At 45.4% G+C, this 25,863-nt stretch overlaps 1 protein-coding gene across 1 annotated transcript in view; it reads left to right on the forward strand.

Annotated features, from left to right (window-relative positions):
- Nucleotides 1-25,546, forward strand: part of VAC14 (VAC14 component of PIKFYVE complex) — a 69,872-nt gene extending 44,326 nt beyond the window's left edge. Inside the window, exons 11-19 of the mRNA XM_073605647.1 lie at nt 6,345-6,489; nt 6,846-6,911; nt 10,328-10,476; nt 12,870-13,001; nt 14,910-15,084; nt 16,459-16,577; nt 17,302-17,381; nt 18,477-18,627; nt 24,441-25,546. Coding sequence (XP_073461748.1) covers nt 6,345-6,489; nt 6,846-6,911; nt 10,328-10,476; nt 12,870-13,001; nt 14,910-15,084; nt 16,459-16,577; nt 17,302-17,381; nt 18,477-18,627; nt 24,441-24,597 — 1,174 coding nt within the window. The 3' untranslated portion in view covers nt 24,598-25,546. The remainder of the gene's footprint in view (nt 1-6,344; nt 6,490-6,845; nt 6,912-10,327; nt 10,477-12,869; nt 13,002-14,909; nt 15,085-16,458; nt 16,578-17,301; nt 17,382-18,476; nt 18,628-24,440) is intronic.
- Nucleotides 25,547-25,863: the final 317 nt, after the last annotated feature.

Here is a 25,863-nt window from a genome sequence, read left to right on the forward strand (position 1 = left end):
TACTTTCTGCTATAAAGCACATACAATAAAAAAAAAATATAAAAAATCAAATTTCTTCATCAATTTAGTCCAATATGTATTATGCTACATGTTTTTATAAAAAAAAAAAAATCCCAATAAGTTGATTGGTTTGCGCAAAAGTTATAGCGTCTACAAACTATGGGTTTTTTAAATTTTTTTTGCTAGTAACGGTGGCAATCAGCGATTTTTAGCGGGACTGCGACATTGCGGCGGACCAATCTGACACTAAGTGACACTTTTTGGGGACCAGTGACACCAATACAGTGATCAGTACTTAAAAAAAAAAAAAAAAAAAAAAAAAAGCACTGTCCACTGTACTAATGACACTGGCAGGGAAGGGGTTCACATCGGGGGCGATCAAAGGGTTAAATGTGTTCCCTGGGAGTGCTTGCTAACTTTGTGGGGGGGTGCTTTGATTGGTGGAAGACAGAGATCTGTGTTCCTACTTGGCAGAAACACAAGATCTCCATCTTCCCCTCTGACAGAACGGCGATCTGCCTTGTTTACATTACTTGTCTGCCTCTGGAACGATTGTAAAACAGGGGTCCCCCACATGAGGGTTGGGATTTTCAGGGCAACGGAGTATGAGAAACCAATAGGTATAAATATAAACGTATTTTATTAACTGTATGCACATTAAAAAGTCAGTGCATATAACTAATACAACTGACTAATTAGAAACAACATGTGATAAGGCATGAATATACAAACAGTCTCCTGCGTTTGAGAAATGGGCCCGACGCGTTTCAGGAACTTGTCCTTTCTTCAGGGGCTTATCACACACGGAGACAAGTGTACATCTATAAGAAAAACGCATCTGTTAAGAGTGGGACACATAGGGACAGGGGCCTGTCTGCCTCTGGAACAATTGGCGGGTCCCAGCAGACATCAGGTCCGCTGGACCCGCCGATTGGCTCCTGCTGTGTCCAATCACAGCGGGAGCAGGTCGCCGGTGGCACATGCATGCTCCCCAGACTTGAAGAAAGAAGTTGCGTACAGGTACTTGATTTCATGCTTAAGGGCCACCCTGCCGCAGTATATGTACGTGGGGTGGTCCTTAAGCAGTTAAACAACATGGAAGTATGGCTCCATCCTGCCTTGTATCAGCGGTTCAGGCTGGTGGTGTAATGGTGGGGGGGATATTTTCATGGTGCACTTTGGGTCCCTTAGTACCAATTGAGCTTATTTTTAAGTGCCACGGCCTACCTGATTATTGTTGCTGACCATGTCCATCCCTTTATGACTACATTGTCACCATCTTCTGATGGCTCCTTCCAGCAGGATAATGCACCATGTCACAAAGCTCCAATCATCTCACCACTGGACAATGAGGTCTCTGTACTCCAATGGTCTCCACACTCACCAGATCTCAATCCAAAAGAGAACATTTGGGATGTGGTGGAGCTGGAGATTTGCATCATGGATGTGCAGCCGACAAATCTGCAGCAACTGTGTGATGCTAATATGTCACTATGGAGCAAAATCCGAGGAATGTTTCCAACACCTTGTTGAATCTTTGGCACGAAGAATGAAGGCAAAAGGGGGTCCAACCCGGGACTAGCAAGGTGTACCTAAATAGTGGCTGGTGAGTGTATATTCACTATTAGAGATTGAATCTGGTACATATCATCAGACTCAGATCAAAATTTTTATATAACTACGTCTCCCGACCCTACAAACTCCGGGAGGCGGGCAATCGTGTCATGTGACCACTGTGATTGGCTGTCACATCTGTTACATGATCGGAAAGCTCCCGATCGCTGGTATGTATCGGGAGCTTTCTGGTAGCCGCCGGCTATCGTGCTGGGAGTGTGCAGGGAGCGTGCTCTCAGTACGGTAAGTGGTTTACACAGGGCCACATATATGTGTGCACCCGGCATGAAGAGGTTAAAGAAAACACATTTAAAAAAAAAAAAAGACCTAAAACGCTGTTTTGCAGATTTTCAGACAGTACTATAAAAGGATATTATAATAGACAGACTCCCTTGTCATAGGTGGGTAGCTTGATACCAGCTTCCTGTGCTTGCTGTCGCTTACGCTTACCATGCACAATAAAAAAATTTCCTTTTGAAAATGTTTTTAATCACTTCTAGACTGCGCCATAGCCGCAGCACGGTCGTCCAGTTCTGGAAGAGTGTCTAGAACCTGCGCAGCGCATCTGGCACTCTGTGAACCCTTGGGGTAAAGGGACAATCACAGTGGCCCTTTACCATTTGATCAGCTGTGTCCAATAACAGCTGTTCACAATGTAAACAAATTTGAAAGGAGAGCCGGTGTTGTAAAAAAAAAAAAGCTTGATCTATGCAAAACCTTGACCCCCGTCACTTCCGGTGCGGCTACGTCACTAAACAGCTTTTTGCGCGACTTCACTGCGCATGTGCGGCTATACCGCGCATGCGCAGACGCCGGTAACTGGCAGGTGTGACCAGTGATATCTACACTGATAATCGGGGCACTGATCATCAGTGTCCTAATTATCAGTCCAGCCTCAACAGTGCCAACGAGTGCCCATCAATGCCTACTGACATGTATGGATGGTGTACTGAGCTGTGTGTGTGCTGCACTGTATTTTCTGATTATGTAAACAAATAATGCATTCAGTATACAGACCGACTAATCGATTATGAAAATAGTTGAAACTGTTTTCATCAATTATGTTGATTAGTTGTTTCAGCTCTAGTAGTAATAATATGTTTGTATACATTACAAGCTCTGTGCTCTAATTTCCATTCATATAACATGCTGACATTTACTATATAAGGCTCCATTCACACTTTGCAAATCAGAATCACAGGCAGAATTGTCGAGATTCCAAATCGCGTGGCGATCACTGCACAACACACAACGCAGGTTTAGGTGCCATTATCTCTTAACCGCTTGCCAACCAGCCGCCATCATTTTACTGCGGCAGGTCGGCACGATCCCGCGAGCCGTCGTAGCTATATTTTGGCTCACAGGATCGGGATAGCAGGCGCGCGCCCGCTGCTCAGCGGGGGGTGCCGATGCTCGTGGCCGACGGTTGCGATGACACGCACAAATCCCTGTTCTGTGAGGAGTGACAGATTGTGAGTTCCTATTAGCTAGGAACCACGATCCGTTACTTACTCTAAGTCATTCCCCTCCCCCTACAGTTAGAAACACAACCCGGGAACACAGTTAACCCCTTGATCGCCCCCTAATGTTAACCCCTTCCCTGCCAGTGACATTTTTTAAAATTGCAGATCGCCGCCATTACTAGTAAAAAAAAAAAAAAAATAATAATGCTATAAATCTATCCCCTATTTTGTACACGCTATAACTTTAGCGCAAAACCAATGAATATAGGCTTATTGCGATTTTTTTTTTTTTTTTTTTTTTTTTTCAAAAATATGTAGAAGAATACATATTGGCCTAGACTGAGAAAAAATTAGCTTTTTTAAAAAAAAAGAATGGGGATATTTATTATAGCAAAAAGTACAAAATATTGTGTTTTTTTTTTTTTCAAAATTGTCGCATTTTTTTGTTTATAGCGCAAGAAATAAAAACCACAGAGGCGATCAAATGCCACCAAAAGAAAACTCTATGTGTGGGGAAAAAAGGACGTTAATTTTGTTTGGGTGCAGCGTCGCACGACAGCGCAATTGTCAGTTAAAGAGACGCAGTGCTGAATCGCAAAAAATGGCCCGGTCATTCAGCAGCCAAATCTTCCGGGGCTGAAGTGGTTAATGGCAACCCAAACGCGATGCAATTCTGCTGCGTGACAGGATTGCACGACAAACCGTGTTTTAAAAAAGTTGCATGAAGCTTGTCGCCTGAAAAGGTGCAGGAGCTTGTTTTTGGGTGACAAAATGCACATTGGGCAGCCCATTCAGGTAAATGGGCTGGCCCTATGCTACATGCAAAATCGCGTGCAAAATCGCTCAAACAAAATCTACGCAAAAGTGTGTATAAAAGAAATGAAGGGTCTATAATTTTTATCATAGGTGTATTTTAAATGATGGAGACAGAATATCAACAGAAAAAACACGTGATACAAATGTTATAAATTGAGTTGCAGTTCAGTGAGTGAAATAAGTATTTGTTCCCCTACCAACCAACAATAATTCTGGCTCCCATAGACTGGCTACAGTAGGTGCTCATGTGGTACACAGATTAGTCCTGTCAATTTAAGAAGGTGCCCCTAACGACAACTCGTTATGTGTATAAAGGACACCTGTCCACAGAATCTTTCATTCAAACCTCACAATCATGGGCAAGACCAAAGAGCTGTCAAAGAACATCAGGGACAAGATTGTAGACCTGCACAAGGCTGGAATGGGCTGCAAGACCATCAGCAAGAAGCTTGGTGAGAAGGAGACAACCGTTGGAGCGATTATTCGCAAATGGAAGAAATACAAAATAACCATCAATCACCCTCGGTCTGGAGCTCCATGCAAGATTTCACTTCATAGGGTAAGGATGATCATGAGAAAAGTGAGGGATCAGTCCAGAACTACACGGGAGGAGCTTGTGAATGATCTCAAGGCAGTTGGGACCACACAAAATAAACCCTCCTCAAGAAGACACATGTACAGGCCCATCTTATGTTTGCCAAGGAACATCTAAATTATTCGGAGAAGGATTGTGAGAAAGTGCTGTGGTCAAATGAGACCAAAATTCTTCTTTGGCATTAACTCGACTCGCTGTGTTTGGAGAAAGAAAAATGCTGACTGTGATTTTAAGAACACCATCCCTAAAGTCAAGCATGGAGGTGAAACCATTATGCTTTGGGGCTATTTCTCTGCTAAAGGTACAGACCAACTTTGCCGCATTGAGGGGCCAATGGACGGGACCATGGATTGTAAAATCTTGGATGAGAACCTTCTTCCCTCAGCCAGAACACCTGAAAACATGAGAATGACCCAAAACATACAGCCAAGGCAACAAAGGGGTGGCTCAAGAAGAAGCACCTTAAGGTCCTGGAGTGGCCTAGCCAGTCTCCAAACCTTAGTCTTATAGAAAATTTATAGAAGGAGCTGAAACTCCAAGTTGCCAAGCGACATCCAAGAAGCCCTAAGGATTTAAAAAAGATCTGTAAAAAGGAGTGGACCAAAACCCCTCCTGAGATGTGTGCAAACCTGGTCACCAACTACAAGAAACGTCTGACCTCTGTGCTTGTCAAACAGGGTTTCTCCACCAAGTACGAAGTCATGTTTTGCTTGGGGCTCAAATACTTTTTACTCACTGAACTGGATTTTTGGTTGATATTCTGTCTCTATCATTTTACAATACACCTATGATACAAATTATAGAGCTTTTTGTAAGTGGGCAAACTTACAAAATCTGCAGGGGATAAATGTGTATTCAGCCCGGCATTATTTTATCAGTGTGATGTGGTGTGTCCATGCATACAATGCCGGGAGTGAATAGGGAGCCTATAGGAGTCCTGCAGATACTGAACTCTGGGATAATAAATACATTCCTTGTGTATATTCTTCTTGAATCTTGGTGTTCTTTGTGCATTTCTTCAAGAGCTGTGCAGTAATTGGGTGAGATCAATGCCAGGACAAGATCACTCAGTGCCCAGGGCAAAGATGCCAAACTGTGCCCCCACCACTCCCCTTCATTATATGCAAGCTTATGAGGAGATGGGGGAGAGGACACAGCCTGCACCTCCTCCCGGCTCTCTCCTTTCCTTGCTGACAGAAGTAGTGTTGCCATTGTCCCTACTCCTGTCAGCCTTATTTTAGAAGGAACTTGCGGCGCCCCCATCCCTGCAATACAAACTACGCCCAGGGCAGCTGTCCCTTCTGCCCACCACTTGTCCAGGCCCTGGGTGTGAAACTTCCTGTTATAAAGACTGGTCACTTCTGCTCTCTATCTTTGTGCAGGGTGATTGGTCTTGTCTCCGCCCCCTCCTGTAGTTGGCGGAGCCTGCTAGACCCCTCCCACAGCTCTGTTCTCTGCACAGGTTATAGGCTGTAAGCAAAGCGATTTCACTGCTACTTTTTCAAGGTAATATCTGAGTTTGTAAAGGCATTTGCTGCTCACAAAGTAGTTTTATATCGTTTGTGGCTATTGAGGAATATATTCAAATTTTTAGTTTGTGGGTGGAATTTAAACACGAGAACCGTGTAGATTGCTGAAGTGCACAGTGAGAAAAGAAGACGCAGGATATACATGATGCGTGCACACACACAGATTGCACCGCATCATCTTTCCTGCATCCCCTCCCCCCTTTTGCAATACCAGAAAGGGAGGCCAGTTTAGAATCGCTGTGGAAGTGGTTTAAGAAGTTCACCGCTGAGTGAAGCGCACATCTCTGTCCAGGATTTCTTACCATCCTCTCTCCGGTCTTGTTGCAGCTCCCTGGCTAGTATTGTCACTCTGAATCTGGATGGGATTGTGCAGGTTTTGGATCGGCACCTCCATGAACCCACCACGGGGATGATGACCCGGATCTGTGTACTGAAATGGCTCTATCACCTGTACATCAAGACTCCACGTAAGGTGCGTACCGCCACGCTCCGCATCACACTTAAGGCGAAAACGCATATTTTTGATTTCCCCCACTCCCCCTTCCCAACCACACGTCTGAATAAAGCCTTATATAGTGGGGAAGGGAGCAGTATTTATTTTTTGTTTAACAGTTTATCACTTTTCACAGTTTATTACTTTCCAAACTTTATTTTGGGGAAATATTTGTGAGATGGCATAAAATGAAGAGTGACTTGTGCTGTCAAGGGCCCCACACATCCAGCTACTGAGAATTCGTAGAACATTGGCGTGGGTTACTGCCCCTCCTGTGGGCTGCAGATTTCCAGATTCTCACATTTTCTGTCATCCTTCCTCTGTTCTCTTTGTAGATGTTCCGTCACACGGACAGTCTGTTCCCCATCCTGCTGAGGACGTTGTCTGACGAATCCGACGAGGTGAGAACGCCGCTAGCAGCCGTTGTGACCTCCTGCCGCAGTGCATCCTGGTGCCACTAGTTAAAATTGTCCCCTTTTCAGTGTGTTTGTGTCTGATAAGGGTCACATTATTCTTCTTCCCTCCTGTCTTGGTACTCCTGACCCCTGCATTGTGTGTTACTCCTGACCCCTGCATTTTGTGTTACTCCCGACCCCTGCATTTTGTGTTACTCCCGACCCCTGCATTTTGTGTTACTCCCGACCCCTGCATTTTGTGTTACTCCCGACCCCTGCATTGTGTGTTACTCCCGACCCCTGCATTGTGTGTTACTCCTGACCCCTGCATTGTGTGTTACTCCTGACCCCTGCATTGTGTGTTACTCCCGACCCCTGCATTGTGTGTTACTCCCGACCCCTGCATTGTGTGTTACTCCCGACCCCTGCATTGTGTGTTACTCCGACCCCTGCATTGTGTGTTACTCCCGACCCCTGCATTGTGTGTTACTCCCGACCCCTGCATTGTGTGTTACTCCCGACCCCTGCATTGTGTGTTACTCCTGACCCCTGCATTGTTTGTTACTCCTGGCCCCTGCATTGTGTGTTGCATACAAACATGCACTCAATGTGCCAGACATTCACCATTGTTGGGGGAAGGGGGTCTCCTCTCTCTCTCTCTCTCTCTCTCTCTCTCTCTCTCTATCTGAAGTGAGTTTTTTTTTGGGGGGGGGGTTCTCTTCTTTTTTGTGTCTGAAATCCATTGGAGGGGGATCACATATCTCTGTCTGGAACCAGTTTAGGGGGGCTCTTTTCTCTTTGGAATCTGTTTGGGAGGGTCGCATACCTCTCTCTGTCTGAAATCAGTTTGGGGGTCACTTCACTCTATCTATATTCAGTTTGGGAGGCTCTCTTCCCTGTCTGGAATCGATTTGGAGTGTGTGTCTCTCTCTCTCTCTCTCTCTCTCGTATATGTTTGGGGGGGTCTCTTCTGTCTGGAATCGGTTTGGGGGCATTTTCTTCCGTCTGGAATCATTGGGGAGGGGGGCTCTACACTCTCTCTCTCTCTCTCTCTCTCTCTCTCTCTCTCTCTCTCTCTCTCGTTCTCTCTCTCTCTCGTTCTCTCTCTCTCTCTCTCGTTCTCTCTCTCTCTCTCTCGTTCTCTCTCTCTCTCTCTCGTTCTCTCTCTCTCTCTCTCTCTCTCTCTCTCTCTCTCTCTCTCTCTCTCTCTCTCGTGTTCTCTCTCTGTCTCTCTCCCCCCTCCCTCTCTGGATTTGGTTTGGGGAGTCTCTCCTCTCTGTCTGGAATAGGTTTGGGGGAGTCTCTATATCTGTTTGGAATCAGCTGGGGGGGGTTTATCCCTCTCTCTGGAATCGGGATGGGGACTTCTTTCTCCTGTCTGGTATCAGATTGAGGGGGGGGGGTCTCCTCTGGTCTGGAATCATCAGGTGAGGTTTTTTGGGGGGCTTCCTCTCTCTTCTAGTATCATTTTGGAGGGGGTGGGGGTCAGAAGTCAGTTTGGCTGGGTCTATTCTATCCCTGCCCGGAGTTATTTTGGGGCATCTTTTCTTTTGGTCTGGTATAATTTTTTGAAGGGGGTCATTTCTACTGGTCTAGTATCATCTTGGGGTGTCACCTCTCTCAGTATCTGCTATCAGTTTGGGGTGGGAGGGGTCTTCCTCTCTTGGTCTGGTATAATTTTTGAAGAGGGGTCTCTCTGTCTGGAATCAGTTTTGGGGGCGCTTTTCTCTTTGCGATCATTTTGGGGGATCTCTCCTCTCCCTGTTTTTTTTTTTTCTTTTAGGGGGCCTCCTCTGTCGGACAGTTATAATTTTGAGGCTGTCTCCTTTCTCCCCATCTACTATCATTTTTTGGGGGGGGGGGGTTCTCTTCTCTGCCTGTGTGGTATGAGGGTCACTTTTCTCTGTCTGGAATTGCACCGCAGTAATCGCTCAGTCTGCATTGACGCTCCAGGTTGAAATGTCATCGCGGTAACAGCTGGCTGTAAGCAAAGTCTTATGTGGGGCAGGAAGGGTTAATGTAGCTGGAGCAGCCCCCCCCCCCCCCCCTCCACCAGCAGAGTGAGCTGCGGGATTGCAGCCCTTGTTTCCATGGTGACAAGAGGCTGCGGCTGTTCTGCAGAGCATCACACCAGGCGGGAAAGCCGTATACTGAATACTAATGTTCCGCCATTCTTCTGCTGTCTTTTATGTCCCATCATCCTCCTCCTCCGGCCTCTCTGGAGAAATTTTAACCCCTTTTGACATGGTGGCTGTGGTTGGGTCACACCGCTTTGCCTGTGTAATACTGAGGGGTAGGAAATGAGGACAAATGTACCCCAAGAGGATTATATAATATGGCAAATGAAAGAGCGGAGTGACACACCACACCTCATTGTTATCTAGAACAGTAACAATGAATTCTGATTGGTCAGGGCTAGAGCACAGCACTGGTCATTGGTCAAGGTTTGAACACAGTGTAGCTGGTAGCATACAGTCATTTTCTCTGCCACTGTCAGTAGTGATGTCACCATGCTGCAGCGATTTTTCTGCGCTGGGTTGGACATTTTAGCTTTTCTGCAAACCTGGCAGCCTTGTTACACTATGCAGTGTGATGTTTCCTGACTTTGGGGGCCCCGGGGTGGATGTCTCCTGACTTTGGGGGCCCTGGGGTGGATGTCTCCTGACTTTGGGGGCCCCGGGGTGGATGTCTCCTGACTTTGGGGGCCCCGGGGTGGATGTCTCCTGACTTTGGGGGCCCCGGGGTGGATGCGTCCTGACTTTGGGGGCCCCGGGGTGGACGCGTCCTGACTTTGGGGGCCCCGGGGTGGATGCGTCCTGACTTTGGGGCCCCGGGGTGGATGCGTCCTGACTTTGAGGGCCCCGGGGTGGATGCGTCCTGACTTTGGGGGCCCCGGGGTGGATGTGTCCTGACTTTGGGGGCCCCCGGGGTGGATGTGTCCTGACTTTGGGGGCCCCCGGGGTGGACGCGTTCTGACTTTGGGGGCCCCGGGGTGGATGCGTCCTGACTTTGGGGGCCCCTGGGGTGGACGCGTCCTGACTTTGGGGCTCCAGGTAATGTGTTCTGACAATGTGTGGGGAGGGGGGATAGCCTATGCTTTTCCGTGTGTGTGCATGCGCGCACATGCATCATCAGTAAATAGTGTATAATCCCCTGTGGTTCAATCCTATGTTTTTCTCAATGTCTGTACATTATCAGGACATAGTGTATATTCCTTGGGCTGGAATTCCATGTTTTTCCCAGTGTCTTTAACATCATGAGGACGTAGTGAATAATCTCTGGGGTGGAATCCTGTGCTTTTTCCCAGTGCCTGTACATCATCAAGACATAGTGTGTATAATCCCTGGGCTGGAATTCTGTGCCTTTTTCAGTGTCTGTGCATTATTAGGACATAGTGTATATTCTGTCATTTCTGTATTCAGGTCATCCTGAAGGATCTGGAGGTCCTGGCTGAGATCGCCTCCTCCCCAGCTGGCCAGACGGATCCCAACAATGATGGCAGTGAACTCTACTCTGGTCAGTCTACACTGTGTGTACCACCCCTGGCCCGGGGTGTCCAGCTAGGTGAGGGTAAGTGATACTGAGACCCCAGCGTGTGTGCAGTCAGGTCTTCCTGTAGTCCAGTGTGTGTGCAGTCAGGTCTTTCTTTAGTTCAATGTGCTTGCGGTCAACACTCTTGTAGTCCAGTGTGTTAGCGCTCAGGTTCTCCTTTAGTCCGCTATAAATGTGTGGTCGGACCCTCCCATCCAGTGTAGTCCTGTGTTTGTGTGGTCAGGTCTTTAGCTGAAGCTCTTTTCCCCCATATAATGTGGAGGATCCTGTACTGTGTGGTCATTGATCTGGTCCTAAACAAGGTTATTTAGGTATTATCTATATAATGCCGATCTAAAACAGGAGAGGCGACCTCCGCTCCTCACATGTCTAGAGGATTCAGGGAAGGGCCCAGAGTTTACTTCCTTTTGTTAAAGGGCTCCATGTATTCCCTAAGCAGCTCCGTTCCAGCAGCCAATACGAGCGTGCGTGTTGGTACAGTTATTGGCAGTGCCTAGAGTGATTGGATTAGAACCAATGACCATTGGGAGGGGGAGAGGTGGTGATGCACTTTGGTAATTAATGCAAAATCAGTTTTAACATGTCCTTTTCAGTCCTTTATTATAATAATCTCTGGTGATCCTGCCATGAAGTACCTTGTTCTTGCACTTCTTGTATAGAGTTCTGTGCCTGTTATGAGGGATACTGCCTGGATTTTTACTTGTATTCTATTAAATTATGGAGAATGTAACTTTTGTGTAGAAACATACAAAGGTGGGTAGAAACACCCTATTGGGCAGAACACCCTAAAACACCTACTCTTCTCACACTAAACCTCTAACTCTATTTTTCTAACCCTTGGCATCTAATTCTAATATTCTAATTCTCTGACCCTAGCCCTCTAATAGTAAAGCGGTTGTAATCCCAAAACAAAAAACTAAAAAAAAATTCTGTTCCTTCAAAGCATGTTAAACCGTATAGAGCATGTGCCGTGTCATTTGTCCCTCTCTGTTGTAATATACCTGGTTGATCCTGCCTGTTCCTTTGCCCCCACTTTAGTGTGCTGACCACGGTAATCATGGCTGCTGATCCATGATACCGTGGTCAGTGTACGTGACTGCCCGGCTGACATCAGAGGGGAAACTCGGCCCCTCCCACTGTAGTCCTTAGTTCTAGGAAGGAGAGCAGCAGGCGGTCACGTAACCGCACATCAGTTATTACAGAGGGGCTGGCAGGAATTGGACTATCTGACTTTAACTTTCTAATGCTATAACCCTAACCCAGATCCTGTAAATCTGATTTTCTACTTCTGATCCTAGCTCTCTAGCCCTTTATACTAGCCCTTTAACCCCCTAACTCTAACCTTGGCTCTCTAACCATTAATCATAGCACTGTAACCCTAACCCTTTAATTCTAACATTGTAATCCTCTAACCTAGCTCTCTATTGCTATTCCTCTAATTCTAAACCCCTAGCCTTATAACCATTACCCTCTTACCTAATCCTCTAACCAATTCTGTCAGGAGTGTTAGCTCCTGAGATGAAGGGCAGGGGATATCTTGCTGTCGGAGTATCCAAGACTTATAAGAAGTCGGGGGCTGACTCTGCCCTCCTGCCTCCCACCCACCAGCCTCCACCTGTATGTAAAATCACTTTTCGGTGGACTGAGGCTTTTGGAGCAACATTGGCCAATAAGAAATGTGGATTCCTATACATGTGAATGTAGTGAACAGGAGGCTGAGGACTAAGGGGAACTCCGCTTGTAGCTAGATAGTTGTGCTACTAAAATTCTGAGTTCTGATCTGCTCTGACATGCTGCAGCATGGAAGGGATGATGTGCCAGCTTTCCTCTGTCAGAGAACACTGGCTATAAGATACCAGACAGCCCTGACAGCAAAAAAAGGTGGGAACAAAAAGAAATCCCAAAGAATTCTTCAAAGAGGAAATAGCTGGTTATTTCCTCTTTGAAGAATTCTTGGAAATTCCTTTTTTGTTCCCGCCTTTTTTTTGTATGCCCAACCAATCAGAAGAATACACCCCTATGGTTGATTATGGTGTATCACTTTGTATCCCTGGGGTGACGGTATGCCTTGCGTAGTACGGACTTATTATTTGAAAGATATCCCTTCAGCTTGGTCTATGTGGATGCAGTCAGAGTGTCAATTTTATGTTTTGTTTTGTTGATTATAGCCCCTCTCATTAGCACAGTGATCATTATTGGAGAACATTTGGGGGGGTGTGCAGAATATTGGAGCATTATGAGTTGGGAATTTAATATAAAGCAAAAATCGTGTGTCCCAGGCTGCCTGGGATTTTGTCTCCTGGTGTGTGCCAATTATTTCCTTGTTGATTCTAGTTCTGGAAAACATGACCAGTTAGAGATCTGTTGGGTGGATATATAATGAAATCTCCATGTCTGATCTCTTTTCTAGGTTGCCCGTGGCCTGGAGAGCTCACCATCCACCCCCACCATGAACTCCTACTTCCATCGCTTCATGGTCAACCTGCTGAAGAGGTTCAGTAGTGAGCGGAGACTGCTGGGAGACCCGAGGGGCCTTATCATCAGGTGGGTGCACAGTGCAATTATATTGGAGCAACTACAGCTCCTATAACACTATGATAATGGTAAAAATGAGTGCATGGGGTCACCTCAGAAATGCTCCTGCAAAGCAAGAAAAAGGTTTGGACTATCTCGGTACCTCCAAGGACGTAGACAAAAATATATGGTTGTATAAAAGCAATTTAATAGTATGTAGAATATAAAAACATGGTGGAAAAAAGCCACATTGACAGATATACAGTTGATGATTACAGCCTTACATGCTGCTTTAAATAATTGCACAAACAATTGGATGAAGAGTGATCCCCAAGGTTGAAGTGGGGTATAAAGTATGATGCGTCTTGGCAAATATCCTTTACTAGTTTTGCAGCAAAAAATGCTTCTTCAGAAGATATATACTATTAAATTGCTTTTATACAACCATACGTATTTTTGTCTACGTCCTTGATTTAATGAGATAGTCCAAACCCTTCTCTCGCTTTGCAGGGGCATTTCTGAGGTGACCCCATGCACCCATTTTTATGATATATGGAAGATGGTACCCACCCCTACCCTACAATATGCTTTAAATTGAGGCAATACTGATAAACTATGATAATGGTGTGTGATTTTGTCTTGTCCCTGAGATGGATGCAGCTGGGGTAGAATAGTTTGTCCTCAGGTCTCGCAGTATCCTGGGTCAGACTAGTTGGTGGCTTTTCCCAGCTGGTCCTACCTGTGCGTTGTGTCTTTGAGGTTGTTTACATTGTATTCCAGTAGCCACATACTGGATCGGAGGGGGGGGGGGGGGGGGGGGTAAGGAGTTGTGTAATGCAGAGATGGGGTGGGGTTCTGTATTGTGAATATTGAAGGCGGGGAGGGGTCTGTAGTGTTGAGGTGGGAAGAGGTTCTGTAGTGCAGAGATGCAGGGGTTCTGTAGTGCAAAGGTGAAGGCTCTGTACTGCATATGCAGAAGGAGGTTCTGTAGTATGGAGGTGTGTGGATGAAGGGGTCCTGTAGTTTGAGGAGGGGCGGGAGCTCTATACTGCAGAGGTGGAAGGAGGTTATGTTGTCTGTACTGTGGACGTGAGGAGAGGTTGAGTAATTCAGTAGTTGGAAGGTTCTGTAACACACAGAGTTGTGTGGGTTCTGTAGTGTTCTATAGGTTTCTATAGTTGCGAGGGTCCCTCCCAACTATAGGTGGGGGGGGGGGGGCTCTGTTGAAAACTGCAGAGATGAAAGGGGGTTCTGTAGTGTGGATTGGGGGGGGATATTCTATAGAGCAGAGTTGGGGAGAGGTTCTGTAATTGGGAGCGTTCTGTAATGCAGAGTTGGGGTGGTTCTGTAGTGGGGGTCGGGTTCTGTACTGTGGAGGTGGGAAGGGGGCTCTTTATTGCAGATGGGGGTTCTGATTTACCTACATATCCTGCTTTTCACTGTATTAATATTGCCCCCCCCCCCCCCCCCCAATTCACATCATAATTTAATAATAATATTTCTGATGTCTTCCTGTAATTTGTTGTCTTTGTGATTTCAGAGGTGACAATCTGATATGAAACCTAATCCAGAAATCCCCCCCCCCCCCCCCCCCCAGCAGGCAGCATAGAGCAACTACTGCCGCTGAAATAAACATGAACTACAATATAAAGATTTCTAAGTTTTATCAAAGTACATCTATATCCACGTCTATGTCCCATTGGAGTGCTTTCCCTTCACTTCCTGTCTCATGGACACAACAGAAAGTGAAGGACACTCCCTCTCAGATAGTTGTCACTAGAACTGGTGTGCCTGCTGGCTGATCCAAAAAAAAAAGATAGTGATCCATCTATGGCCACCTTTATCAGATTCAGCAGGGAGAAGTGGGGTTGGGAGGGGGTTACAAAGGTTGGTAATGTAGATGGGGGTCACTTGCAGTCTCTTTCTTTCCCTCCACAGACAACTCAGTCTTCTGCTGAATGCGGAGAACATCTTCCACTCCATGGCGGACATCTTGCTGCGGGAGGAGGATCTCAAGTTTGCGTCCACCATGGTGCAGAATCTGAACAGCATCCTGCTGACCTCCTCTGAACTCTTCCAGCTCCGCAGTCAACTGAAAGACCTCCAGACGCCGGTACGCCCCGGTCAGATGACTTGGCGAGCAACAAAGTTTAGCGATGTTAATGAGCCAATGTTACTTCCTGTTCAGTATCTGAGCAGATCGGAGAGATTGGCTAGGAAAAACTACCTCCTAAGAAAAGGGGAGCCTGTTAAGGGCCCATGGGGTGGGGGATGGGTCTCTGTGGGCCCAGAGGTTGGGAGGATTGGTCTGTACGGGGCCCACAGACATTACATTGCCTACTCACTGGGGACATCTTCATCAGCAGCAGTTACATTCCCGCATCCTTACAGTGCTGGAAGGAAAATGAGATTCAATAACATTGAGTAACTTTGAGTAATAGCTTGATTTTTAGGCACTGAGTGTGACATTACTAGGACCATCACTGGGATGCGTGTGGTCTTTGATCAGAGAACGGTGACAGAGGGGAACCCAAAACTGCCCAGAGTGTGGTGTGTCTAGGACTCTCATTGGGACCTGTGTGGTCTTTGATCAGTGAATGGTGACAGAGGGGTCCACTCCCCAGAGCGTGGCATGTCTAGGACCATAATTGGGATGTTCATGGTCCATGATCACTGAACAGTGACCCCAAAACCACTGTCTAGAACAGTGATGGCGAACCTTGGCACCCCAGATGTTTTAGAACTACATTTCCCATGATGCTCACGCACTCTGTAGTGTAGTTGAGCATCATGGAAAATGTAGTTCCAAAATATCTTGGGTGCCAAGGTTCACCATCACTGGTCTAGAGATTGTAACGTCTCTAGGACCATTGTTGGGATTTGTGCAGTCCATGATCACAGAATGGTGACGGGAGGACTCTAGGACCAATGTCTAGAAAGTAGCACCAGTAGGACCATTGTTGGGATGTGTTTGAGCTGAGATCACAGAATGGTGACAGATGGGGCCCCTGAGACCATTGCACAGAGCGTGAAGTCTCTGGGACCATCATTGGAATGTGTGTGGTCTGTGATCACAGAGCAGTGACAGAGGGGACCCCAAGACCACTGTCTGAAGTGTGTTGTCTCAGGGACCATTGTTGGAGTGCGTGTGGTCTGTGATCAAAGAACGATGACAGAGGGGACCCTGGAGCCACTGCCCAAGGTGGGGCATGTCTAGCACCATCGTTTCGTGTGTGGTCTGAGATCACAGAGCAGTCACAGAGGAGACCCGGGACTCTTGCTTAGAGCGTGGTGTGTCTAGGACTGTCATTGGTTTGTGTGTGGTCAAAGGTCACAGAACAGTGACAGTGGGGATCCTGGGACCACTGCCCAGAGTCAGTGTCATGTCTAGGACTGTCATTGGAACCAAATGTTGTCTGTGATCTAAGAACAATGACAGAGGGGACCCTGGGACCACTGACATTACCTCTCTATTTTCCCATTACAGGAGAGCTGTGACCTGTTCTGCTGTCTGTACCGCTCATGGTGTCACAGCCCCGTGGCCACCGTGTCCCTGTGTTTCCTTACTCAGAACTACAAGCATGCGTATCACCTCATCCAGAAGTTGTATCCTTCATGTAATATAAACAAAGGGATACCACAAGGTTAAAAGGGAGATTTTTTATCGTTAAGGGGTACCATTATCCTTTAAGTGTTTAAAGCAATAAGGATTGAAAGAGAAGACAGGTAGGACCCCTCCAATTAGGTCCTATCTCTTCCAGAGGAGGGAGGTATTAGGACTATTGCGGTACCACAAAGATATATAAAAACTTGAGTTTATTGAAAATTAAGACATTTAAAAAGTCCATATAAGGACACCATAATAAGTAAACAAGTGACATAATACAAAAATGTTGACAGCAATGTTAACAAAAGGTTATGATGTAATGCCCACAAAGATAAATGAAGACAGATATATTTGGTACTTGCGAACGTGACCTCTACAGTTTCGCGGTCAAGCCGCTTCTTCAGGAGGCGTCCTAGTACACTTTCTACAGAGTAAAGAAATCAACATTACAAAAACAGCTGAACATTTAAAAATAAGACAGCAATGTAATAGCCATATAAGACAGTTGATATTGGAGCATGTAATGTGGGCAGGGGCGGCGAAGTGTCCTCACTGACCACCACCAGTCCCGTCCTCAGCTGGAATTATTCTTCAGGACTCATTAAGTCCTCCATGCAGAATGAGGCAGTCCCAGCACTGGGACCAGTATGGGGACTATAGGGTGAAGTGCTATTATATCTTAGGGAGTGTATTGCACTGTTCTTCCTTGACGCTGGCATTTAGTGGTGACCTGGAGGTGACGGTGGATTTCCTGACTGAAGTGGACAAGCTGGTACAGCTGATCGAATGTCCGATCTTTACATGTGAGTAAATTCCCAAAATTCTTTACTTCATTCCCATCAGTGTCAACAACCAGAGAGTCTGTTATTGTATTTTAGTCATTAGTTTATAGTTCTGTGTTTATAGATATTAGGACTCTGTTATAGAATATGGACAGACAGATCTGACTTTATTCGGGATGTTCAGACATTTCCTTTCCCCGGCCTAGATAATGATATACAGACCCGGGGGAAGAGCTCCCATCATACCGTAATGCAGACCCGGGGGAGAGTCCCCATTATACAGATATACAGACCCCGGGGGAAGCTCCCGTCATACAAATATACAGACTCCGGGGGAGGGAGCTTTCCCCCGGGTCTGTATGATGGGAGCTCTCCCCCGGGGTCTGTATATCTGTATGATGGGAGCTCTCCCCCGGGGTCTGTATAACTATATGATGGGAGCTCTCCCCCCGGGGTCTGTATATCTGTACGATGGGATCACTCCCCTGGGGTCTGTATATTTGTATATTGGTTGTTCTCCCCATCTGTGTATTCGTATGATGGGAGCTCTTTCCCCCAAATATGCATATACGTATGTTGGGAGCCCTTCCTTAGCTCCATGTATCTGTGTGCTTTGGGAGCTCTTCTCCGGGTCTATGTATCTGTATAATGGGAGCTCTCTCCCTGTGTCTGTGTTAGGAGTACCCCCACCCCCCCGCGGGTCTGTGTATCCGTATGTTGGAAGATTTTCCCCCTACATGTGTCCTAATAACACACAGCTTCCAGCACGTTGGCTGGGAAATGGAGCAGAAATAATCAGATGGCTGTGTGCCTGTACAGAGAAGAGTCGGTGTGCAGCGGACATGTCAGGTCATCCACATTACGGAGGATCATAGGGAGTAAGTAGTGTGTATAACACATTAGAGTGCAGGGAGAAGGGAAGGGAGAGGATGACTAAAGTCAAGGCCATAACTTTAGGGAAACGTTCCTTGGATTTTGCCTAGTTCTTCTTTCTTGAGAGGTCATTGTTGGCATGTTTTTGAGGCCTGTCCTATTCTCCTAATTCTCAATGTCGCACACTATAGTACTCTCCAGCTGACAGTAGCCATGCTGTTTAAATTGTCTTCTCCCCCCCAGATCTCCGCCTGCAGCTTCTGGATGTGGAGAATCACCCATATCTGATCAGAGCACTGTATGGACTTCTAATGCTGTTACCACAGAGCAGCGCCTTCCAGCTGCTGTCACACCGTCTACAATGTGTCCCCAACCCTCAGCTCATGCGATCAGGGTAAGTGCTGCACATACCGCAGGGGGTTGAGCTGTAGAGGAATGGTGGAGTCATGCTTTCACCCCAAGAAGCCAATGATAAATCTCCTTTCACTCCTGTCATATTATTAGGCCTGGGAAGTCTTCCTGAGCATCTTAGGGAGGATCCATAGCAACCTGAATATCTGGTTAGGACTCATCTAAAGTAGGTTCTATAAAGTTGGAGCCATTGTCCATATCCTGCCCAACTGAATTCATCTTGAAGCTCCTTCCATAAAATGGAAGTGCAGTCCGTGAAAACAAAAACTTCATTTACTCCACGCTGGGCTCAGGAGTGGGTTATATACAGCACTCATGACCAGTACCTGGGAGGCCATGTTGGGGCATACATGGACACATCGTCTATAGAACATACAATGGGTAAGAGTCTGTCTCTGTAAATTTTGGGGTTTATACAGTGAGGGGGGAAAAAGTATTGATGTATATAATTTTAATGGTAGGTTTATTTTAGCAGTGAGAGACAGAATAACAACAAAAAAATCCAGAAAAACGCATTTCAAAAAAGTTATAAATTGATTTGCATTTTAATGAGTGAAATAAATGACTTTGTACTTGGTGGCAAAACCCTTGTTGGCAATCACAGAGGTCAGACACCAAGTTTTTACACATCTCAGGAGGGATTTTGTCCCACTCTTCTTTGCAGATCCTCTCTAAGTCATTAAGGTTTCGAGGCTGATGTTTGATAACTCGAACCTTCAGCTCCCTCCACATATTTTCTATGGGATTAAGGTTTGGAGACTGGCTAGGCCACTCCAGGACCTTAATGTGCTTCTTGAGCCACCACTTTGTTTCCTTGGCCATGTGTTTTGGGTCATTGTCATGCTGGAATACCCATCTACGTCCCATTTTCAATGCCCTGGCTGAGGGAAGGAGGTTCTCACCCAAGATTTGGCAGCACATGGCCCCATCATTCGTCCCTTTGATGTGGTGAAGTTGTCCTGTCCCCTTAGCAGGAAAATGTCCCCAAAGCATAATGTTTCCACCTCCATGTTTGACAGTGGGGATGGTGTTCTTGGGGGGGTCAGGCAGCATTCCTCCTCCTCCAAACACAGCGAGTTGATGCCAAAGGGTGCAATTTTGGTCTCATCTGACCACAACACTTTCACCCAGTTCTCCTCTGAATCATTCAGATGTTCATTAGCAAACTTCAAACAGGCCTGTACATGTGCTTTCTTGAACAGGGGGACCTTGCGGGTGCTGTAGGATTTCAGTCCTTCACAGCGTAGTGTTTTACCAATTGTTTTCTTAGTGACTATGGTCCCAGCTGCCTTGAGATCATAGACAAGATTCTCCCGTGTAGTTCTGGGCTGATTCCTCACCGTTCTCATGATCATTGAAACTCCACGAGGTGAGATCTTGCATGGAGCCCTAGACTGAGGGAGATTGACAGTTATTTTGTGTTTCTTCCATTTGCGAATAATCGCACCAACTATGGTCACCCTCTCACCTAGCTGCTTGGCGATGGTCTTGTAGCCCATTCCAGCTGTGTGTAGGTCTACAATCCTGTCCCTGACATCCCTGGACAGCTTTTTGGTCTTGGCCTTGGTGTAGGGATTGGAATCTGATTGCTTCTGTGGACATGTGTCTTTTATACAGGTAACAAGCTGAGATTAAGAGCGCTCCCTTTAAGAAAGTGCTCCTAATCTCAGCTCGTAACCTGTATAGAAGACACTTGGGAGTCAGAAATATTGTTGATTGATAGACGATCAAATACTCATTTCACTCATTAAAATGCAAATCAATTTATAACTTGAAATGCGTTTTTCTGGATATTTTTGTTTTGTCTCTTGCTGTTAAAATAAACCTACCATTAAAATTATAGACTGATCATTTCTTTTCGGTGGGCAAATGTACAAAATCAGTAGGGGATCAAATATGTTTTTCCCTTCACTGTATACACTTTTTAACCACTTGCTGACTGAAGTACATACAAAAACATCCTGTCGGTAAGTGCATATACCAGGATCAGGGCTACCATTTCTTTCAGCCGGCAATCGGCTATCTTGTAAAAGTGATTCGGGCAGCTTTACAGCCAACCGATCACTTTTACAGCACTGCGAAAAGCTCACCATCCCCACACGTGTGGGGGATTTGGGTCATTTTCTAGCAAAACAAAATGCAGTTTTTAACAAAGTGTGAACATTTTCAAAATTGCCCAAAACAGCAAGTGTTTAAAATGTTTAATGAAAGATGGGATAGTTCTCTCTACTTGTATATTGTGCTCCAGGACACAAAAAAACACATTCTCCATAGCACAGAACATATTGGAAAGAAGTGGCTGTGAATAGGTGGGACATTGTTGCTTGATTCAAGTCACACAAAAAAAAGAAAAACCAGCTCTGGGTCTCTTTACACTTGAAGGTAACCGTCCTCCTCCCTCTCTGAACCTCGATAGCCAATTATGTTCAGACCTGGGCAGTAGTCCACCGTCCAATCAGAGCTGGCAGCAAGGAGATCAGAGGAGAACTAAACAGTATCTGAGCACCGAAAACACCATTTAAAGTGTTAGTAAACTGCACACAAAAAAATCTTCTCCCTGCAAATGAATGTCATAATGTGCTAGTATGCATCGCATACTAGCACATTATGAAAGACTTACCTGAAAACTAAGTAAAAACTTACCTGAAAACAAAGTAAATATCTCCTAAATGGTGCATTATAATAGGCTTACCTTTTAGGTATACATAATTAAAATGCCTTTACTACCACTTTAATTCATTTTTAATATGCATGCAGACTCACCCATCCATGTCTCCATTCTTTAAAAAAACATCCTTCTAGCATTTCTAGCTATGGCCATCTTGAGGAAGGGCAGATGATTCATGTAGCATTTACTTCCTGGAATCCATCTGTCCTTCGCTCAGGCATGCAGGCAGGAGAGCATGCTTAGTTGAGAAAGCCTCTCCTCCAGACGAAGACTCCTGGAATGTTTGACATCATTTTGGCTTAGGCCAGAAACCAGGCAACCACTGAAGAAATATATAAAAGAAAAAAGTTTAAAACAAGTTTATTATAACCTCCTATCTATGAAAACTAGCAGCATAAGGATGATTAAAAATAGTTCATGTTGATTGAGAAAGTTTTTAGTTCCACTTTAAGAGCATCTTTCCTTTGTGATGGGATTGGTGATCAGCTCACAGCTATAACCAGGCAGTGCTGTTTGTTGAATACAATGAGCACTTTTCCTTGTGAAATATTGCAATGATATGATCTTTCCATCAACTGAATGTGCAGCAGGTGTGTCATTCCTTATTTTGAGCTTCAGTTACATGAGTAGTGCATTCCATTGATCTGTAAAGTAACCACATTTCCATCTCATTCTTAAAGCAGACCTTTAGTCATTTTTTCAACTTTCCATCTATTAAATCTCCTGCCCTTGTTGTTTTAACTTTTGGATAGTAAAACATTTTTTATCTGCCAGTAAATACCTTCTACAACCCACTTCCTGCTTCTCGTCTGGTAAAAAGCCTAGGCTTATGACATCATACACAGCTCTCTCTCTCACTCTTGTGAGAGTTTTTTTTTTTTTTGGGGGGGGGGGGGGTTGTTGAGTCATAAGAGGGCCAATGAGAGCTGTGGAGGTGTGTGTCTGTGTAAATCCAGGAAGTGAACAGGCAGCAGCTCAGCTGCCCACAGCTAAAATGGATGCAGCCTGACTCAGTGGAGGGAGATTTCTGTAGCATTTGGCAAGTACAGAATAGCAGTATATATAAAATAATATGCAAAGTGGTTGGAGGGAAGCTTCAGACTGACAAATGTTTTTATTACAAATTGTGTGAGCAGACTGCAGTTCCTTTTTAAGGGACACAGGAAGTCTTTATTTTTTGGGTTATGCTGCCACCTGCAGGAGGATTGGACACTAGCCCAGGATAACCCCTCTTAGTACCAAAATGCCTCCATTTTTTTTTTCCAGTGTCCTAGGAGGGTGGACTGTTTTTTGTTTTTTTTCTCTTTGTTTTTTTTTTTTTTTTGCTTTTTTTTTTTTTTTAGCTCTGCTGGTACGAAGACTAACTTATTTTACTTGCAGTTTTTTTTCTTCAATAAAGACTCTTCTTTACACCACTGCTGGAGGTTAACCCCCCACTTTGCATTATCTAACATTGTTGTTCAAAGCCTAACTCCGATACATCTCAGTGCACATGTTCCTTCCTCATGGCTTTTGAAGCCCAGGTTCCTAAGGGACAGGGAAAATGCAGTCTTTGCTCAAGGTCTGTCCTTCGACATGGATGGCATAATTCACCTGGTGTGAGTCTAGGGCAGGGGCCTCAAACTGGTGGCCCGCCAGCTGTTGCAAAATTACAAGTCCCACCAGGCAGTGGAAGACTGTCAGTTACAAGCATGACTTCCACAGGTAGAGGCATGATGGGACATGTAGATTCGCAACAGCTGGAGGGCCGCCAGTTTAAGACCCCTGGTCTAGGGACTTCCATCTCATGAGTTGCTCTGTGAAACAAATTCTCTTCGTTCTGCAGCTGGATCCGGACTAGTGTTTGGCTGTCAGCAACATCAAAGATCCAGTTTATTCTGTTTTCATTCTGTTTCAAAGGCCTTTGTCCTCCCACTCTTTGATTAATATCTTTGTATTGGAGGTTTCCCATGCAGCTCCCCCATCTGATTCTCTGTGCTTCAGAAACTGTGGGTTACCCATGAGGTGGTTTTCCATGTAGCCATTATCTCTACAAGGTGAGTATCTGAACTGCCAGCCTTATCTTGCAAAGAGCACTTTCTGTTTTTCAGGCCCAGGACTTCCTTCGTGCCTTAGGTAGTTTCTGCATTTCACCTCAACCAGTACATGCTTTCCTGTCCCTCTGTTTCATCAAAAGGAAATTTTCCACCATCATCTGGATGGGGTTCAGACTGTTCGAGTCTATCTCTCAGCCACTGCTTCTTTACAGAAGACTGATTATCTTTTGATCTTTCCCAATAGGCCCCAGAAGCACACCCCAGTTTCTCATTCCAAAATTTCTAGGTGGCCCCAGACAGACCATCATTCAAGCTTCTGGTATCAAGGAGCAGGTTTCACCGTTACTGTTGAGACTCCCTCTATGAAATCTCTTGGCATTGTACTTCCATTCCCCAAATTTGTAAGGCTTCCCCTGGTCTGCTGCTCATCTTCTCGAAGTTCCAGGGTTGATGTTCAGCCTCATCTGATGTAGCTTCAGGTGGCTCTGACCTGCGAGCTATCCCTAGTTCTCTGGTGTTTTACATTGAGCTACATTGCTGTTTTTTATCCCATAGTTTGACTGCTTTTGGACATTCTAAAGGTTTAAGACTTCCTGTGTTCCTCAATGGATGAGAAAGCAAAAATAATTGTTGTGCTCTTCATAAAATCCTTTTCTTGGAGTTCATTGAGGGACACATGTCCCACCACACTGTTTATGATCAGGCTGTTGTTACCGCTTCACTACAAATTTGAGGCATGCTTGGGAGTAGGAGGGCTATCCTGTGCTGACCCACAGTTTTTATGTTTGCCAGTGTCCAATGCTCCTGCAGGCAGCAGTATATGCTAAAGATTTTACATTTCTGTGTCCTTTCATGGACTTAAAGAAAAGGATTTTACAGTAAGTACAGAAATACACATTTTAACCAATTGTTCACCTGTGTTGTTATATGTGTGATGTTCTGCAGCCATGTGATTGACCCTGCTCATTTTGTACTCACATTGAGGCTGTAGTGTGTTGCCAAGTGTCGGGAATTTCCCAAATTGTAAGGTCTCTAGGCAGTGATTGCATACTCCCTGACTCTGAGTACTGGAAATGACTCTCCTTTTCACAGGCACAGCGAAGCAGCTGCCAAAACATCCCCCAAGGACGGCTCGGTGAGGATAGACTACAATGAGCTTCTTCAGCACTTCGAGAAGGTGCAAAACAAACACCTGGAAGTCAGACACCAGAGAGCGGGGGACAGCATGGAGCGACGCCTGGGACCCTGAGGGCCCCCCCCCTCTTCCCGGGATTTCTGTGCCTCACACCTGTTCTGTATATAGATGGAGGGACTGCATGTCCTCTGGAGTCACTTGTCATACAATAGACTGCCAGCTGTTACAGTCCAAAATATAGGGGGAACCTGTTTGGCCTTATTGCTGTATATAGAGGGTAATGCTGCCCTGTGAAACAGAGGCAATAATTCCACCCTGTTTTAGGCAAGACGGGTCACATAGACCTTAATATTGTGTTAGTAAAGGCAACATACAACAAGAACAGCTGCAGGTCATAAGGGTTGTCCCCTGAACTATGGATATGAAGACTGGGTGCATGTACAGCTCTACCAGTGCCCCATCCTGCTCTCAATAGTGAGGTCCGAGGGGGTGACATAAGAACTCTTTGGTCCTGTTCACTGTTAGTGGATTGTATCATAAGTAAATACTAACAATTCCACTTTGTGTGACTTCCTTATGACAAATCCACACAAAATGTACGTCTGGATAGTGGTATTTCATCCCTCATGTCCTCCTAGACACTGTGCTCCAAGAAAACCTGTTGATGATAAAGAGATCCTGTTGGAGCAGCTGTGTTCCTGGCGTAGCCGAACCACTCTGGTGACTGCCATTGGCTGATTTGGGAAAGTAATGCAAGTTCTGGGACAGAAAACCTATCTGCAGCAATTGGGGTTAAGCCTGTCCTGGAATGAGCACCAATCCTGAAAGTCAGCCAGTAGCAGCAGCAGTGCCAGGTATAGGCCACCCAGACAGATTCCCTTTAAAAATAAGATCTTCTGTTTTCAGGTGTTTTCCTGCTGTATATTCAAAATATTCTGGTGTAGTATTTTTTTTTTTTTTGTAAGATCTAAGACCAACGTCTGAGTTTTTTTGCCTACAGTCCAGGATTGTATACGAAAAGCACAGCTAACAGGATGTCTATATTAAACGCTTAGATTTTCAGTATTTTAACCAAGTCTTGTGTCTTTTATGATCTCTGCTGGAAAAAATTCCTATACATTCTCCACCATCTCTGACTATAATACGATTCTCTTACACTCTATACATAGAACACTACACCTCCAACATAACGGACCACTAGATATTATTTATTATTATTTTACAGGATTTATATAGCGCCAACAGTTTGCGCAGTGCTTTATAACAGGGCAGACAGAACAATTACAATACAATCCAAACACATATATAGGATATGTGGGGTTTAAATGCTAAAGTGTTCTTAAGTGCTTCCTACCCAAATTTATTCATCAGCGTTGTAGA

The sequence above is a fragment of the Aquarana catesbeiana genome, linkage group LG11 (assembly GCF_042186555.1).
Source record: "Aquarana catesbeiana isolate 2022-GZ linkage group LG11, ASM4218655v1, whole genome shotgun sequence".
Classification (NCBI taxonomy): Eukaryota; Metazoa; Chordata; class Amphibia; order Anura; family Ranidae; genus Aquarana; species Aquarana catesbeiana.